A 17,053-nucleotide genomic window follows, 5' to 3' on the forward strand; every position below is an offset into this window, starting at 1 on the left:
ATATTCCCACCACTCTCTTTTCAACACTTCAGGTCCTTCTTTTGCTCTTCTTTTTCCTTTGACCTTCCTAGTTTGTATTCATTTTCCATTATTTCCATCCTTTTCACTTTTTTCCTACTCCTTCTCTCGTCATCTTTTTCCATGGTTTCCACTGCTTCCTTCTCTCCTCCTGTCCTCCATTCCCTTTCCTTCTTCTCTCTTTTTCTTCCCCTGTTATCTGCTCTACATTTGACCTCTCTTACTTCAAATTCCTTTTACTTTTTTTGTACTCCTTTTCCTCTTCCGCGTCTCGTATGTCTCTCACCACCACTTCCTGCTTCTCCGCGCCCCCAGCCTCTCTCTCTCTCTCTCTCTCTCTCTTCCCCCAATTTCTCCCCTCCTTGCCACTTCACTGACTCATCATGGGCTTCCTTCCCCTTTCTTTCGCCTCTCCTCATATATCTGCCTGCTTTTTCGTACCATTTCTTCCACTTCTTCCTCCTCCTCCTGCTTTCCTTCGCCCTTTTTCTTCCTCTTCCTCCCTCTTTCTATCTTCCTCTTCTTCCTTCACCTCATCCTTTCCCTTGCCCTTCGTCTTTCTCCGTACGTACTCTTTTCTCTTTCTCTTTCTTTGTAAGCAATCTTTCCTTATTCTTATCTTCATATTTTATTTCTCCCTTTCACTTCCTCCTTCTTTGTACTTATTCCCTTCCTCTTCTCTTTTTCTGACATGCATATTCTCCTCTTTTCTCATTTTCTTTCCACACTTACTCTTCTCCCTGCCTCTTCATTCTTATGCTTTCTCTCTCTCATTTTCATTCATCGTGTATATCATCTTTTTTATCATTCTTCCACGTTCTTACATTCTCCATTTTTCTTCATCATCCTCCATCATTATTCTCTTTTTTTCTATCCTATTTCTCCTTTCTCTAAACTTATTCTTTGCCGCATATCATCCTTCCCTCTCACTCTTCCCTTTATCTCCTTTTCTCTCTCGATTTACTTCTCCTTCCCACGACCACATCTTTAGCCTCCTCGTCTCACTTTGTCCCATCTTTCCTCGTTTCTCCTTTTATGTCCTCACTTCATCACCTCTCTCTCTCTCTCTCTCTCTCTCTCTCACACACACACACACACACACACACACACACACAAACTGAATCTTACATCAACAACCCTTCCCCTCACCTTCCTATTCATCCCCTTTCCCCTTACATGATATCTCTGACCTCTCTCTCTCTCTCTCTCTCTCTCTCTCTCTCTCTCTCTCTCTCTCCATTAAACCTTTCCCCTCTTTGCAATATTCTCTCTACCATTTCTCAGTCTCTCTGTATTTTTATTATTCTCATCTATATTCATTTTTTACTTTTCTCTCTAAACGTCTCTTGCTTTTCCAATACCCTTCTCTCTGATTCTTTCATCTTCTTATAAAAAACTTCTCTTTTTTTTTTTCCTTATGCCTCTCACGTCTTACTCCCTTTCTCTCCTTCTTCGGCCCAAGACAGGGTTAATGGTTAGGGTATTAACACTCTCAGGCTGCTATACTGACTCAGCTAAATATAAATAAATAAGTAAATACATAAATAAATAAATCGTCTTCCTGGGAAAGAATAAATATTGGAGTTGGCCCGAAAATGAGATGGTTAAAATATTCTCTCTTTTCATTCTCCGTGACCTACCTCTCATCCGTCTCTCCTTTCACTGCCTTACTTTTATCCACTTCCATCTCCTTCCCTTACTCTAAATTTCACCCCTGTTCACTCTTAGTTTACTTTTATCACTTAACAAACTTTATCTTCTCATCTCTTCTCTCCCTTCATCTTATATTCCTCCTCCTCTTCTTTCCTCCAAATCGTCTTTCTCCATTTTTGCCCTTCCTGTCCGTTCGTCTCTCGTATATTTCTTCATCTCTTCCCTCCCTTTATCTCTTCCTCCATTTCACCTTTTTCTCCTCTCTCTTACCTTCTCCTTTGCTTCTTTTCGCCCCGCTCCCTTTCCCTCTCTCCCCTTTTATTCCTCTCTCCTCTCTTCATTTCCCCACTGACTCTTCTCCTCTCCGTTTACATCACTTTACCATCTTTCCTAGTACCTCCTCATCTCACCCTTCCCTTCCTTCCCTTCCCCTCGCTCTTTCCTTTTCGTAATTCATTTCCCTCATCTTTCTTCCCTACCGCCATGCTCTTCCCCTACCTCCTCTCTCACTATTCCTCTTCCATGTCACATTTCTCTCCAACTCTTCCCCTCGTCTTACCCTTTTTCTCCCCTCTTCTTCTCCATTTCACAACACACTTCTCTGCTTCCTTCCCTAACCTTACTCATCTCCCATCTCTCAGTCCTCTATACTCTCCTCATCGCCCTCTCTCTCCCCTTACTTCTCCTCCCTACCTCCTCGCTTCTCACACTCTTCTCTTTTTCTCCCCTCTCTGTCCCCTCAGCTCACCCTTCTCTCCCCTCACCTCTCACCCTCTTCAAAATTGTATTGGTCACACGTCAAGACCATTCAGCTGTATTTTACTTTATCGATGTGAGGTGTGTGTGTGTGTGTGTGTGTGTGTGTGTGTGTGTGTGTGTGTGTGCGCATGCGTGCATGCACACGCACAAACACACACACACACACACACACACACGACGACAGACACTAGATACGAGCATAAAGACGGAAAACACAAACAAGATAACTGACCTAGATAACACAAAATGAGAAGGGATAAAAAGAAAAAAAAATAGATCCCGCAAAACAAAGGGGCTGAGGGCAGACGGCTGTATCTTAAAAAAAAAATAAATAAAATAAAAAAATAAAAAAAACGAGGAGACAGGCGACATGGAAAAGAGGCAGCAAACAGCACAGGGAATTAGAGAAACGAGGGAGAGGGACAGGCAGAGGGGAAAAAAAAAAGAGAGTGAGAGAGACTGATAAATAAAACAGCATAAGAAAAGGCACAAGAGAATGACATAAGCAAGCGAGTGTTACATAGAAAATCACATCCATGAAGACACAGCAAACATAAAAGAACTGAGACACAGATTCCACTCTAAGACAGTTGAGGAAATGAAAACAAAGGGTCCGAAGCAGACCAAAACAGACGATTTGATAAACCAGCTAAAGAAAACATAAAGATATTAATTACGGGACAAAGGAAAATACAAGATATAAGCATCCTCCTCCTCCTCCTCCTCCTCATCATCATCATCATCATCATCATCATCGTCATCATCATCATCATCGTCATCATCATCTCCCGTCACGAGTGTAAGGGTCTGCGGCTGGGTTACTCAGTCCACACATTGAGGCAAGGACGGCCAGGAGTTAATTACGGTAAACCTTTTCCGCCCATGGATGTTGTATTTCAGCGAAGACGAAACAACTACAACAAAGCAGTTTGCAAAACGTCCTGGGGAACTGACCAATGAGAGACGATATAACGTAGCCAATTCGCGTCAGTGAAAAAAAAAAAAACGAATGTCGATAAACACGATATACGAGTAGCGGTGAAATAGGTGATGGGATAAAATTCGCCTACAGCTGCCAGGTTGGTTAGGTAAATTCAGTTACCAAATAAATCATTTTTCGGCTGGCGGATGCAGCAGATTTTAAATCTGCGTCCATCTATCTATATTTTGCGTCAGGACTAGACGTACTATCTTCAGGATGTGATTCTAGAACAGATTTCGAGTAAATATCGGTATATCAACATAGGTGCAGTTCCCAACCATTACGCTGCTACAGTTACTGATGCCGTAGGTGAATTATGAGGAATACCATTTTCGCAAACAAAGGCATCAGTGATTTTTAGGGAGCTTCGTAATGGTAATACATATATATATATATATCTATATATATATATATATATATATATATATATATATATATATATATACAGTATATATATATATATATATATATATATATATATATATATATATATATATATATATATATATATATATATATATCTATATATATATATATCTATATATATTTGTATCGGAGAGAGAGAGAGAGAGAGAGAGAGAGAGAGAGAGAGAGAGAGAGAGAGAGAGAGAGAGAGAGAGAGAGAGACAGACAGACAGACAGACAGACAGACACAGACAGATACATAGATATAGATATATATAACAGATAAACAGATAGATATATACAGCACGTGGAGAGACAGATGGCTAGATAGATATAGTGTATGAAAAACACAAACACGAGAAGAAATATACAGTAAAAAAGAAGAAAGAAGACCAGGAGACAAGATTAAAACATAAAACGCATGGCATTACACGCGACAATAAAACGGAGAAATATGAAAACTTAATGAAGAGACAACTGGGAAAAGATTAAGTAAAATGCAAATGAAAAAGAACTAATAAAAGCCACAAGGACTCTTACAGACAGACGGACAGAGCGACAGGCAACCAGACAGACAGAAAGACAGCTCCCACCTCATAAATCTCGGGTCTTTCCAGTCGGGTTGAGAGGCTGTCAGTTTTTTTCTCAATGTTACTTTTTTTTTTACTACGTTCGGGTGACATCCCTCTGAATGAATCTCTCTCTCTCTCCCTCTCTCTCTCTCTCACACACACACACACACACACACACACACACACACACACACACACACACACACACACACACACACACACACACACACACAAGGAGGGGGATACTGTTTCATAAGGTCTCCCGTTTTGGTCCTATTATTATCCTCCGTCACAGTACCCGTGATATTGTATTTGTTCTGACGTACTGCCGTTGTCTTATTGGTGCCACGGATCACGTTGTTGTTGTTGTTGCTGGTGGTTTTGTTGTCACTGCTGCTACTACTGATGGTGATGGGATAGCTGTTGTTACTATTAATGATGAGATTGTTGTTGGGTTTCGCCAACTGTAGTTGCTATTGTATCATTATCATGTTTCCATCCTACTGCTACTACTACTACTACGACTGCTACACTACTACTGTTACTACTACTACTACCACAATTAATAATAATAATAATAATAATAATAATAATAATAATAATAAAAATCTTAATGCTAATATTAATATAATTATCATCATCACTACTAGTACTATTTACAGTGCTATCATTTTCACTATGATTTCCCATACAATTAATTCTCCAAGGATAATACATCCTAAATATTATACAACGATGTCAAAGATATACAAGGGAAGGGAGGCTAGAGGATGTGGAGAGGCAGGCCAGAAGAAACGATTGGGAGGGGTGGGGAGGGGAGGGGAGGAAGGGGAAGAGAAAGGAAGGTAAGGGGTGTGGAGGGGAGAGGATAATGGCAGACAGTAGAGAAGAGAGAATAAGGGATGGAGGGAAAGTAAATGTGGAGAGACAGTACAGGCAAAACGATAGGGGAAGGAAATGGAGGGGCGAGGAGGGAAGTTGTGGGACGGGAAGAGCAGGAAAGGGGAGAGACGGGAAGATGCCGGGAAGATGTGGGATGGGGATGTGGGAGAGAAGGGAAGGTTGCTACTTCATTCCGAAACTTTAGCCAAACCGGCCAGAAAGCTCGTCGCGAGTGTCGCTGGAAAAAAAAGGAAATAAACATAAAACATTTGGAGGAAACAACGCTTGCCTGACATTGTTCTAACTTTAGGGAAGAGCTGATAGGGGAGGGGAGGGGAGGGGAGAGGAGGGAAAAAGAGGGGGGGAGGGTAGGGGAGGGGAAAAAGTGGGGGAAGGGTAGGGGAGAGGAAAATGAGGGGAGGGAAGGGGAGTGGAGGGAAAAAGAAGGGACGGAATGGGAGAGGAGGGGAGAGGTTGAGATGAAAGGACAGGCGAGGGGAGAGGAAGGTAAGGAGGGGAGGAAAGGGAAAGGGAGAGGAGGGAAGAGATAGAGATGAAAGCTAGGGAAGAAGATGTAACAACATATGGAGAAACAGGGAAGAAGAAAAGATAGGGGAGAGGTGTTGCTGTGAGTGAGGACGTGAGGGGGAGATGGAAAAAAAGACAATAAGGAAAAGTAAGGCAGCAAAGGGGAATGGAAGAAAAAGAAAGTATAGAGAGGAGAGGTGTGGTTGGGAGAGGATGGAAAGGAAGATCTAAGACGGAGGGTGGGAAGGGAAAAGAAGGGAAGATGGAAGAGGGGAGGGAAGGAAAAGGGAAGGCGGGGATCGGAAGGGAAGAAAAAAGGAAGGAATGAGAGGCAAATGGAGAGGGGTGTAGAGGATGTGGGGGGGAGCAAGGAAGAAGAAAGGATCAAGGTGCGGAGGGTAAAGGGGAGAAAGGGAAGTAAGAGATGGGAAGGGAATGCTATGTGGAGGGATGGAGAAGAAGGGAGGAAGTGGGATGTGGAGAGGAGCAGGAAAAAAAAAGAGGAGGAAAATAGCGTCACTTAGCTATTAAAAAAAAAAAAAAAATGGTACTGTTGTTATGCCAGCTGTTGTATTCCTCGGTAAAATGAGTAATGTACGCTTGTCAGAGTTTCAGTGTCAGTTTTCTGTAGCCAACTGAGTGCCTGGATATCTTTCCGTAAAACAGAAAAGTCATGTGGTAGCAACAGAAGAGACTGGGATTCTTTTGACCCTCTGATCTCTAGTATTTCTCTCAGCAGCAATATAAATGCCTTGTGGTAGTCTGAATAAAATAAAAGGGTGCGCCCGTACCAGCCAATGTATTACACGAGATGGTTTTAATCCTCTGTCAGTAAGGACTTCTCTTCGCGGAGCAATAGTGTCTTTGAACTTGAAAAAACACCAAAGAGAGATATATTGGTTTCACAGCACCATCAAATTTTACCTCGCTTCTTTGAAGATGTTTACCATTTTCCCTCACTGATACGTCATTCACACCTCACACATTACACAGCATGAGAACAACAACAACAACAACAACAACAACAAAATCATAGCACGAATCCTGTTCTATACAATACTGCTGACTTATGAAGCAATTAGTATCATACAAAAAATTTTCATGTTAAAATAAAATTGAACGTACAAACTGAGAATAGAATGATGTCCCACCCACGAGATACAGAAACCCCGCAAAACCCTGAGAAGCCAAGAAGAAGAGGAACAGGAAGAATGTCGGGCAGAGAGATAAGCTTACAAACGTGAAGTTGAGCTGGCGTATCAGGACCAGGAGAAAGCAGAACAACAGACGCAGAAAAGGAAAAGATTCAGGGATAGAAGGAAAAGAAAGATTAGACAGAAAAATAGCGAAAAGTTATTGGAAGGAGGAAAAAACTTACATAGGAAGAAATAATAAGTAAAAATATGAGAAGACAAAATAGTAAGATAAATCTGATCAAAGTGTAGGAAGACAAGGAAATGATATGTGAGGAAACTAAAATAACACACACACACACACACACACACACACACACACACACACACACACACACACAGACTTTAGGGAACAAGACACGAATAGACACTGACTCCGACCATCTGTCCATCTACTTTCCACCCTTCCATCCATCCATAAACTTTTCACCCTTCCATTCATTCATCCATCCATCCGAAACTCTGCTAGTACTCGTATAATCATCTACATATGCATTAGTATACCCCCACCTCACACAAACCTTGACTCTCCTTCGCCCCTCCACCCAACTCTCCAACAATCTGGCCATCTCCCATCCACCCAACATAAACTTCTATGCTGGTATAAAAAACTGAAATAACACACAAGTACATACACTCTACAAAAAAAAAAATATTATCATCCTTCTCTTCAACGCCTTATCCATTCATCCAACCATCCATCCTCTCAAACCACTCTGTCAGTACTAAAACCAAACAACACTGAGGCAAAGAACCAAACAACCATCCAGTTATTCTTCCATCTCTCCATCCAACGATTCAGTAACCCTTCCATCCCTCCACCCCGGTCCATCCAACAATCCCTCAACCCTTCCATCCCTCAATCCAGCGATCAAATAATCCCTCCATCCCTCCATCCTTCCGTCAAAAAATCCGTCCGTTTCCTCCTCAAAAAAATCCCTTCACCCAACGACTCAGTAACCCTTTCATCCCTCCCTTCTTGCACCAAACTACCCCTCCACCCTTCCACTCCTTCAATTCTCCCTCCTTCCTTCCTTTCGTAATGCATCCATCCACCAATTTCTTACCCATCCATCCCTCTGTCTTCCCCTGCCTCCCTCCCTCCTTACCTCGTGCTTCCTGTGTTCGTCGGGGTCATGCAGCTTAGGGAACATGAAGGCGCAGCAGTGGTAGGGGTAGGTGAGGTAGGCCTTGGTGATCTGCCGGAAGGAGTACACCGAGGGGAACGCCTTCAGGTTGTACGTGGCCAGAAGGGAGAGTGTTTCGAGGTCCTCCAGCCCCTTCGTTGGCAGGTAGCTGATGCCTGTTTCGCTGAGGTCACTGTGAGGAGAGAGACGTAAAAGTGATGACAATGGAGAAATGAAGAAAGATAAAATGAAGAAAACATGGGGAAGAAGCTTGATAAAAAGATAGGGGAGTGTCTACGTCTTCTAGCCTTTCTTTGGGTCACCGAGGCCACTGTGAGGAGGGAGAAGAGAAAGAGATAAAAATGAAGAAATGAGGAGAGAATTATGAATAAAACATGGGAAAGACGAGTGGAGAAAGGAGAAGGGAGTTGCTACTTCTTCCAGCCTTTCTTTGGGAGTCACTGAGGTCACTGTGAGGGAGGGAGGGGAGAGAGAGATAAAAATGGAGAAATGGAGGAGAAAAAATGAAGAAACATGGGAGAGAAGAGTGGAGAAGGGAGTTTCTAGGACTCCTTGGGTGGCAAAATGGATCGGTGTCGCTTTTCTCCATGACGCGGGGGGAAGGGGAGACGGGCAAGAGGAGAGGAGAGGAAGAGAAATAAAAATGGAGAAATCTATCTATCTATCTATATACCTAGGCTGCTTAATGGAGAAATACAGCAGAGAAAAACACGAAGAAACATGGGAGAGAAGAGTGAAGAAAGCAGGAGAGAGTTTCAAGAACCTCCAGGATCTGAGGGGAGATGGCTGAATCCTGCTTCACTGAGGTCTCTGTGAGGGAAGAGAATATGAGAATGAGTGAAAAAGAATGAACAGTGAAAAAACAATAGCAAGGAGCGGACAGGAAGATTAAAAAAAAAAAATGTAAGATCAGGATAAGGTGTGAAAAGGAACTACCCTAAGATCAAAGCGGTATATGGGGAGGGGCAGTGAGGTGAAAGGGACTGAAAAGCCATGAAGGAGGTGAAGAGGGAGGCACAGACGGACTGAAATAAAGAGACGTGAGGTTGTAGGTGACCAGCAGCGACAGGGCTTCTTGGTCCTCATGCTCTTCGTTGCCAGACGGATGATGCCTGTTTCACTAAGGTCACTGAGACAAATGGAGAGAGAGAGAGAGAGAGAGAGAGAGAGAGAGAGAGAGAGAGAGAGAGAAAAAAAAATTAAAAATATGCTGCAGAATCACTAATAGAGAGAATACAAAGAGATGTATACGAAAGTAGGAAGAATGCGTGTAAAGGAACAGAAAGAGGTAGAAGAGAGGCAGCGAATGGACGGTGTATGAAGGGGTAGAGAGGAAAATGATGACGAATATGAAGGAGGTTGTTGCTATTGCTGTAACCACCGCCTCGTTTGAGTGTGAATCTGCGGACTGAAACTACCTTCTCCTGCAGTCCACCATTCACCTTACAGACGACAGGGGAGGAGTCAGGGGATGTTGATATAGCCAGGCAGTGGAGTCGCCAACACAGGAAGGCGTCCCTCACTCCCTTCACGGCAACTATTGCAATTTATCATGAAGGGGGAGAAGGCAGAGGCACAGAATGACTAAAACATGGAGCCATAAGGTTATAGATGACGGGGTTTCAAGGTCCCCCAACCCCTTCCTTGACTGGCAGCTGATTCCCGTTTCACTGAGGTCACTGGGTCAAAGTGGGGAGGAGGAAGAAGAGGGGGGGAAGAAAAAAGGCGGTACAGAGGGAAGAGGTAGGCTAAGAGAAGAGGAGGGAGATGGAAGATGGTGAAAAACATGGAAGAAAGATGAAGGTAGACGAAAGAAAGGTTTTGAAAGGAAGGAAAAGAAGGCTGTAGGAAAGGATGTGAGGGAAATATGCAATGGAAAGAGAGAGAGAGAGAGAGAGAGAGAGAGAGAGAGAGAGAGAGAGAGAGAGAGAGAGAGAGAATGATACAAAAATAAAGCAGAAAGTTAAAATGAGATTAAGAAAGTGGTGAGAAATAAACAGGATTACCCAAAAATAAATAAATCAACTTTTCTGGGTGGCAAAATGGATCGGTGCCGCTTTTCTCCATGACGTGGCGGGGAGGGGGGGGGAGACGGGCAAGAGGGGGAAGGAAGAGGAAGAGAGGCGTAAAAGGAGGGGAACGGGAGGAGAGAAGGGGGGGTTATGAAGAGGGTAGAGAGGCGAGAAGAAAGGGAAAAGGGAAGAGGGGCGTAAGGGTGAGATGAGGAGGGAAGGGCGAACATTGAGGATAAGAGGGGTGAGAGGAAGAGGGTGAGATTAAGAAGGATAAAGGGAGGAGAGAGAGAGAGAGAGAGAGAGAGAGAGAGAGAGAGAGAGAGAGAGAGAGAGAGAGAGAGAGAGAGAGAGGAGAAGGGGAGAGCCAAGAGGACGGAAGTGAAGGGGTGAAAAGAGGAGGGAACAGGAAGATGGGCAACAGGGTGGGGGGACAGGGCGAGAACAGGGAGGGGGGGACGAAGGAAGAGAAAAATAGGAGGTAGAAGGGTAGAAGTAGAAGAGGAGTCGGGGTAGAAACGGGAAGGATAAGGTGATGAAAGAGTGAAAGGAGAGAAACAGATAGAATGAGAGATAGAGGTGACAGAATAAAAAGGAGTAGACAGACATTAAACATGAACAATATTAATGGCAAGTAGAAGCAAATACACTGAGGGTCTGAGAGAAGAGAGAAAGGGGAGAACCAAGGGAAGAGAGAAAAGAGAAAGAATGTAAGGGGGAGAAACGAAAGAGAGGGGACGATTGGTGTCAGTGACGTAAGAGAGGAAAGGGGAACTTGATAGGAGAAAGCGAGGAGAGAGGGGAAGGCGAGGGGTGAGAGAATGAAAAAAGTGAGAAAGAAAGAGAGAAGTGAGTGACAGGAATGGGGGAGAAGTGAAACAGATGGCAAAGTGAATGGCACAGGAGAGAATGAAAGTGAGGGAGTGAATAAAAGGTGTTATATGTGAAAAGCGTGAATGAACGATGATAAGAGGAAATGATGAAACAGGGTTAGTGACAGATTAGGTAAGGAAGAAAGTGACTGAACTACGAGATACACGGAAGTCAACAGAAAAAAGCATTAATGAAAGAAACTTAAGAGAATAAAGGTCATAATAAGGAAATGGTATAATGAATTTATGAGAATATAAAGAAGACAGTAAGGTACAGTAAGTAAAACAAAAAGCAGGATGAGTAAAATTAAGATGTATACTAAACGAAATAACGATGAATTAATAACGAGACAGAAGAAATGAGCCAATTAAGTCATTAAATAAAGAAAACGACACAAGGAACGAGAGGTGAAACACAAAAGATGAAAGAGCGAATAAAAGAAGCAAGAGTGAAAGCAAGATATGATGAGGGATGATAAAATGATGATGATGTAAGTTGTCAGAGAATGAATGAGAGTTAAGATAAAAGAGATGAAAAGATAAGATAGAGCTAATGAACAATGAGGAAAATAAAGGAAATATTTAACGTCAGCTGAAGCCAACCAAGTGAAAATGGAAGAAATGAAGTACAAGAAAGGCGGAGTGTAGAGCAAGGAAAGTGAAGGGTAAATGGAAAAAGAACGCTAAAAAAACGATGTTAAAAGGGAAGAGAATGCAACATCAAGTTTAAAAAGAAAATATGAAAAAGTGAAACTGCTTAAAAGCGAAAAAATAAAAGGAAGCAAACGAACAACTGAAAAGATATGAATGTAAATAATAAGAAAAAATCGGAGTAAACACAAAAAAAAGCAGAAAATCCGACAACGTATTATAATTGTTTCCTTGACATCTCTAAACAAATTTATTCAGCTCTTGAAAGAATTTGGTACTTGACTTGATTATGGCTTTCACTATCCACTGTAAATAAAAAAATGGCTTGATATATGACAGACAATAAGGCACAATCGAGATAATGCAGTAAAGAAAAATAAAGCAGGGGTAAAGAAAAGTGATTAGGAGACATTACAAGAATTATGTAGAGATAAGAGACAGTTGCAAGAGACAAGAGGTGGAGGAGGAGAAAGTGGAGGACTGGAGAGAAAAATAAGAACCAGCGTGAAAAAGTGAGAGTTAAGGTGTTTGTGCAATAATAAAGACGAAAATGGTAGAGGTAAGAGAGAAGGTTTAAAAATTCTTAAGTATATCACAGTTCTCTCTCTCTCTCTCTCTCTCTCTCTCTCTCTCTCTCTCTCTCTCTCTCTCCCTCTCTCTCTCTCTCTCTCAATATCTTGTTCATTTCCATCCTTCTTCCTTCTTCCTTTCCATCGTCCCCACTTCTCTCTTTCTCTGTCCGTCTGTCAGTCTCAGTATCCCATTTATTTCCATCCTCCTCCCTTCGTTCTTTCCATCGTCCCCACCTCTCTCTCTCTCTCTCTCTCTCTCTCTCTCTCTCTCAATATTCCATTAGCTGGGACCCATATATCAATCTCGTAAAAATGTTGAGGGAAAAACAGAGGCAGGAAGAAAAGAAGAAGAAAAGCGATGAAAAGGAAGAAAAGGTGAGAGATGAGAATGGACCGCCATATTGGAAATGTGTTTTCAATAATTATGTGAAAAACAGGAGAATGATTGAGGAAGATTATTATATGAATATTAACACTGAAAATACTGCTCTTTCGAACACAGAAAATAATTCCAGCAAGGTACAGTATATATATATAGTAATGTAAGAGTTGGTAGTGGAAGATCATAAAAATACTGCAAACAAGTAGTAATGATGATGATGATGATGATAATGATGATGATGATAATAATAATAATAATAATAATAATAATAATAATAATAATAACAACTAGAATTCTGAAATTGCAGAACCATATAAAAAAAAACTCCACATTCCAGACGATACAACATTGCAGATTAGTACGACACACACACACACACACACACACACACACACACACACACACACACACACACACACACACACACACACACACAAAACGCTTGTACATCAGATATGGTTTACAGTCTAACATGAGGTATAATATACTGGAATTTTTACCAAAGAAACCTAGACAAAATGTCAAAATGACCTTGAAATGACATTGGAGGTCAAATTTGACTTTTCCACCAGACAGAATAGGGTCATACTACAGGTAGTTGGTAATACATTTTGATCCTTAAGTTTCAATATTACGTGCAGGAAAAATAGCATTTTTAGCAGCTTTTTGATGGTACGTCAACTAACCTTCAAAAACCATAAAAAAAATATTGATTTGTCATAACTGCTGTTTGGAAATCTTAAAAAGTAGACACTCTCTTAGATTCTGAAAATACTTTTGCTATCGCTGTAGAGCTAATATTGAGGGACTTTTGATATGGCTAAAAAATTTTTACGGATTTTAATCTGTAACCTTGAAATCAGGGTCAAGATCATTCATACTATGCAAATCATGTTCATTCTTGACTCACTACATTTTCACCGAGTTTGGTCAAAATCGACCAAATACTTTCCGATTTAGCAGGCATGAGGCGGCCATTTTGATTTTCCTCAACATCTCAGAAAATATTTGTTGGATCTCAATATGAATACCCAGGTGCACTAGTACATGTTGACGACTATATACTGGAACATTCGCAAAGCCATCGATTCAGTAGTTTTTGTTGCGCAGGAAAGTAAAGTTGATAAAAATAACATAGAAGGCACTAGTGGTAGGGAAAATAAAACTGTGCCCAAATAAATCTGCAACCAAGCAAGATACATCGCTCCAGACAATTTCAAGTCTCAATCTCGAACGATCTTGGAATGTCCGCCTTCTAGATCTCCCCCCCCAAAAAAAAATAATAATAATAATAATATCTACAACAACAATATGAATACAGAATATGGAGTTCATATTAATAAAACTGTAAACCTCATAACATGATGAAAACAGCAATATAAAATTTCTCAGAACAATAACAGTATGCAAAGGAGGATATAACATTATTTGATATTACTACTACTAATAACAATCACCATCATAATCCTCCTCCTCCTCCTCCTCCTCATCATCATCATCATCATCATCATCATCACAAAATAATAACGAACATAAAATGGGTGATAACAATTTTTTTTTTTTTTCAGCATAACAATAACAAGAGAAAGAGTAACACTAACAACACTGCCACTATCAACATAATATATACAACACTGGAGGCATCGTTCATCGGAAGTCAAAATCAAGTTCATCGCATACCGAATATCAGAATCAAAATCAAAATAGGAGTAAATGTTCTAAAAGTGAAACGAACGGAAACAGAAAAACAAGCACACAAACAAACACTCTAAACTGATAAAACACCGTCTGCCACGAAATGAGCTCTCTCTCTCTCTCTCTCTCTCTCTCGCTCTCTCAAAAAAAAAAAAAAAAAAATCCATCCGTCGTCCCCCACCGTTTTTCCCCTCCCTTATTTCCGTTTTTTGTTGACCCTCTGACGTCACGGGGCAGCGCGGGTAAACAAACAATAAACAAAGAGCGGCCACAATAAGCTCACAGATGAATGAAAACAACTGGACCAAAAACAAACAAATCCATCAAAACAAATAAATCCATCAAAAAAATACATTACGAATATATAGACAGACTGACATACTGTACAGGAGATAGTTGGATAGATATAGATAGATACATATAGATAGATAGACTGCGAAGTAGATACCACTCGAACGAAATACTCTGATAATGTATGATATAGTTTGAAATGGGCAAGTTTGGGGAATCAGTGGGGAAGGAAAGTTCTTTATTAACTTCGAAAAATATTACATCTATTATTCATGGAAGGTTATATTAAGCGGGATTCTCTCTCTCTCTCTCTCTCTCTCTCTCTCTCTCTCTCTCTCTCTCTCTCCAAGATTATACCTCACCCAGATGGACAGCCTCTAGATAGGACAATATAAGGAGACGCTCGATTAGGGAGAGGGAGAGGGAGGAGGTGGAAGAGGATGACAGGAAGGGAAAACAGAAGGGAGAGGCAGGCAGAGGAGGGAGAGGTAGGGGAGGAAGTGAAGGTTATTGGGAAAGTAAGAGGCCCAGAAAGGGAGATAGGGAGGGGGAAGGAGTGAGGGAGACAGTGCAACATGGAATTATACTGTAGATACCTATATTACACAAACCCTTTCAGTCTGTCTGTATGTGGTTCGGTCTTAATATTAATAGAGAGACTTAGCTACTCTCTTATTACTAAAGTTGAAGAACAGGTAAGCAAAGATGAGGACTCTCCCCCAACCAGCAGTTCTGGAAAATGGAGAGAAGCAAAAACCTGGTGAACTGAAATGCCTGAGGGAAGTTTACAGCGATGGCAGATGCTATACTCGTTTTACTCTAACTTAGCCTAAAATTCCCATCTCTCCGTCTTGAATGCTAAGATATAAACGAAGATTAACTGAAGAATACGATGCCAGTCACGAAGAAGTGCTGTGTAAAGGATGTTGAGCCGGACTGTTATCTTTTTGTACTACTAAGCTGTGTGAACTAAGCTGCCAAAGGACGAAAATCTAGGCCAAGTTGAGAGAAAAACGAGTATGGTGCTACGAATGAGGCTACCCTTACGGAGGACCTGCCCCGACTCACAAATGGTCCCTCAGTCCACCTCTTCTCCCTACCAGCTGAAAGGAGGATGGTGGACTGCAGCGTTTGTTTCCTGTGGTCCATTGAATTCACGTCTAAATGAGTCTAGAGTTGCAGCCTCTACTACTGCTGTGTGTGTGTGTGTGTGTGTGTGTGTGTGTGTGTGTGTGTGTGTGTGTGTGTGTGTGTGTGTGTGTGTGCGTACATTATTTCTTATCCTTAATGCCTTTCTTACCTCTTCACCCATAAAACAGAGCTTCATGGCTCCAAAATTCTTCACCTATGACAAGGGTACAAAAACATTATGCATTTTCATAAACAGGTCTTCAGAGTTGGTTCACACTTCAGCAATTATATCATTACATATCCTCTTATCAAGGCATTTATAAAGCCATCATAATCAGCTGCCGTGAAGTTGGGAAAAAAAAAGGATAATGTTTTTCCCCCTCAGTCTGCGTTTTTCTATCCAGGCTAATGAGGCAGTGATTACACGAACTCAAGCTAGTTATCCTGTCCTAGTGTTGCATGGAGGGTGTTATTGAGTCACTGCTGCTAGGTACAATATAGCACTGCCTCCTATGACCATCTCGCTAACAGGCAAAGGGGTAATCCGCAGTGCATATTAATCCACTTAGGTGATTCATTTTCTCTTCCACTACCTTCATTCTGGGTAATATTTGGCGGACTGGTCATTATCATCATCATCATCATTATCATCATAGTCGCCAATCGTCATCAGCATCATAGTCGCCAACCATCATCATCATCATCATCATGGTCGCCAATCATAATCATCATCATCATCATCATCATGGTCGCCAATCATAATCATCATCATCATCATCATCATCATCATCAGGGTCGTCAAATATTAATGCTTCACTGGTTCCTGACAACTATGAGATTGTTATATATTATTAAACACGTTTCAGTCACATTCATGTAAAAAAGCTGTCTTTTTTTAAGTAACCTGTACACTTAAATGTTCAACACTGGGATAATCAGATGTGGAGGTGAGGAATGGAGCTGCGCAGAGAGAGAGAGAGAGAGAGAGAGAGAGAGAGAGAGAGAGAGAGAGAGAGAGAGAGAGAGAGAGAGAGAGAGAGAGAGAGAGAGAGAGAGAGAGAGAGAGAGAGAGAGAGAGAGAGAGAGAGAGAGAGGAGCAAGTTATTGGGAAACTAAAGGTATGGCGACGTGAAGGGAAGGGAGGAGGGAAGGGGAAAGGGGAGATGGAAAGGAAGGGGAGGGCAGAGAGAAGGAAGGAGATGGAAGGAGAGCGGGAGAGGCAGGGGTGGGGTGAGGGAGAGGAAGGAGACGGAGAGGAAAATTGAGAAGGAAGGGATGAGAGGACAGGGGGAGGGAGGAAATGGAGA

At 41.7% G+C, this 17,053-nt stretch overlaps 1 protein-coding gene across 1 annotated transcript in view; it reads right to left on the reverse strand.

The window, feature by feature from the left end:
• The window catches only part of LOC145414198 (follicle-stimulating hormone receptor-like), a 58,158-nt gene that overhangs the window by 29,013 nt on the left and 12,092 nt on the right, over positions 1-17,053 (reverse strand). Inside the window, exon 3 of the mRNA XM_080283773.1 lies at positions 8,102-8,312. Within this exon, the coding sequence (XP_080139899.1) occupies positions 8,102-8,312 (211 nt within the window). The remainder of the gene's footprint in view (positions 1-8,101; positions 8,313-17,053) is intronic.

This window comes from Coenobita brevimanus, chromosome 98, assembly GCF_032717465.1.
Source record: "Coenobita brevimanus isolate Jiangsu-jjx chromosome 98, ASM3271746v2, whole genome shotgun sequence".
Taxonomy (NCBI): Eukaryota; Metazoa; Arthropoda; class Malacostraca; order Decapoda; family Coenobitidae; genus Coenobita; species Coenobita brevimanus.